General features: G+C 34.3%; 1 protein-coding gene across 1 annotated transcript in view; it reads left to right on the forward strand.

Annotated features, from left to right (window-relative positions):
* Positions 1-245: 245 nt before the first annotated feature.
* LOC107299972 (resistin) overlaps positions 246-1870 on the forward strand; it is an 11296-nt gene continuing 9671 nt past the window's right edge. The window contains exons 1-2 of the mRNA XM_015829317.2: positions 246-390; positions 1460-1602. Of these exons, the coding sequence (XP_015684803.1) occupies positions 1479-1602 (124 nt within the window). The 5' untranslated portion in view covers positions 246-390; positions 1460-1478. The remainder of the gene's footprint in view (positions 391-1459; positions 1603-1870) is intronic.

Below are 1870 nucleotides of genomic sequence, written 5' to 3' on the forward strand. Positions count from 1 at the left end.
TATCTTTAAAAGAACCCAGCACAGCTACATTTTGTGAATTAAAAGTTCAGAGAAGTCAATATGCAAGAATTTTCACAGCCTTCATCAGATACTGGAAGCAACATTGTGCAACTCTGTTATGCTATTCCATTCTTTTACTGTTGCTACTTCCTTCTCTGTGGGTCAATATTACCAAACCGGGACATTACCAAAATTGCTGAGAATATTTACAAGTAATGTTCCTGCTGCAGACACGAATGGTGTGTCAGGTAGGTTAGGGGAGGAGTGAACCCATTCTTGAAACATTTAGGCCAATCAGTTGAAAAAGAGTGGACAACTCTATGGTATTTAAAGGTGGGTAATTTGTTTAGGGCACAGAATACTTTGGAAAGCAAATCTTTGCTGTTAAAGGTAAGTTTGTACCTTTTTTTAGCAAGGGAAGGAGGGAATACTCTAAGGGCATTCTTCTCTGAGAATCTGTTCCGTAGAACAACATCAAGGGGCTTCTGATTGTATTGCCAAGTTACAGTTTGCTTGCTTATTGATTTGATTTTTTTCAACATAGAAGATCAAGTTGACTAAATAAATTGATGAAATGCTGTAATTTACAATTAAAAACTCAGTAGAACTGTTGACTTCAGAAGTGAAATATCTGTCATGGTTTATTTGGACTTTGCTACAGATTCATATTGATCATGACTAGAAAAATCATTTTAATTTTTTTCCAGGAATCTAGTGGTTATACATTTTGTTATATTACAATATTTGTAGCCTATCTAAGAGCAGTGTTTTCTGGCTGGTTTATAGCAACAGAATATTAAAATGCAACAATAACAACAATAATAAAACTACAACATTAAAATTTCAACCGCAGTATCTTTAAAAGAACCCAGCACAGCTACATTTTGTGAATTAAAAGTTCAGAGAAGTCAATATTGAAGAATTTTCACAGCCTTCATCAGATACTGGAAGCAACACTGTGCAAGAAAAACATTGATGGCTTCTCCCTGAGGGGAAATTCCATCACGGGGCCCATAACAGTCAACATCTAATTAAATAGGAGAATGAGAGATGAACCTGCAAGAATTTATATGACAATGATATGATTTTTCAACTAGCTTGGATAAATAAGTAAATAAATAAATATTTGATTTTTCCTTCCCCAATTTATAACTGATTTATGTAAGAAATCCTTATCTCTGAGATCTTTTTTTCATCAGTTAAATTGCATCAAATTCATTGGTGAATTTATAAATACCTTAATAATTTTTCTCCATATATTGCATTTAATTAATATTTTCCTTAATTACAGACTATGGGGTGATGGAGAGGGTTATATATAGAGACATGCACAAACTTCTTTCTCTATGAATGTTGGGTAAAGTGAGCAGGCCTGGGGAGGAAAGAAAGATATAGGAATAAGGGGGCTCTGAAAGTACCCTGTCAGAGTGAATGATTACAACATTTTTTTTTCCTGCAGGAAGTTCTGAATCACTAAGATGAAGAAACTCTTCATATTCCTATTGTTTACTCTATTGCTTTCTGAAAAATATGCAAATGCTCAGACATGTGAAATTGATAGTGTGATTGAATTGAAGACTAAGAATTTAATTGCTTCCGCAGGTATTTATTTTTTATTTTATTTTTATTTATTTATATCCCTCCTTTATCCGTTTTTTAAATAACTCAAGGTGGCAAACATGCCTAATACTCCTTCTTCCTCCTATTTTCCCCACAACCACAACCCTGTGGCTTGAGTTGGCTGAGAAACTGACTGGCCCAAAGTCACCCAGCTGGCTTCCATATTAAGGCAGGATTGAAACTCTAAGTTTCTTGTCACAAAGGTGCTTTTTCAAGAGGCAATTAGACTTTGTTGTTTTTTTCTTTGAAG

Source organism: Protobothrops mucrosquamatus, unplaced genomic scaffold (assembly GCF_001527695.2).
Source record: "Protobothrops mucrosquamatus isolate PMUCROS unplaced genomic scaffold, P.Mucros_1.0 scaffold5841, whole genome shotgun sequence".
Taxonomy (NCBI): Eukaryota; Metazoa; Chordata; class Lepidosauria; order Squamata; family Viperidae; genus Protobothrops; species Protobothrops mucrosquamatus.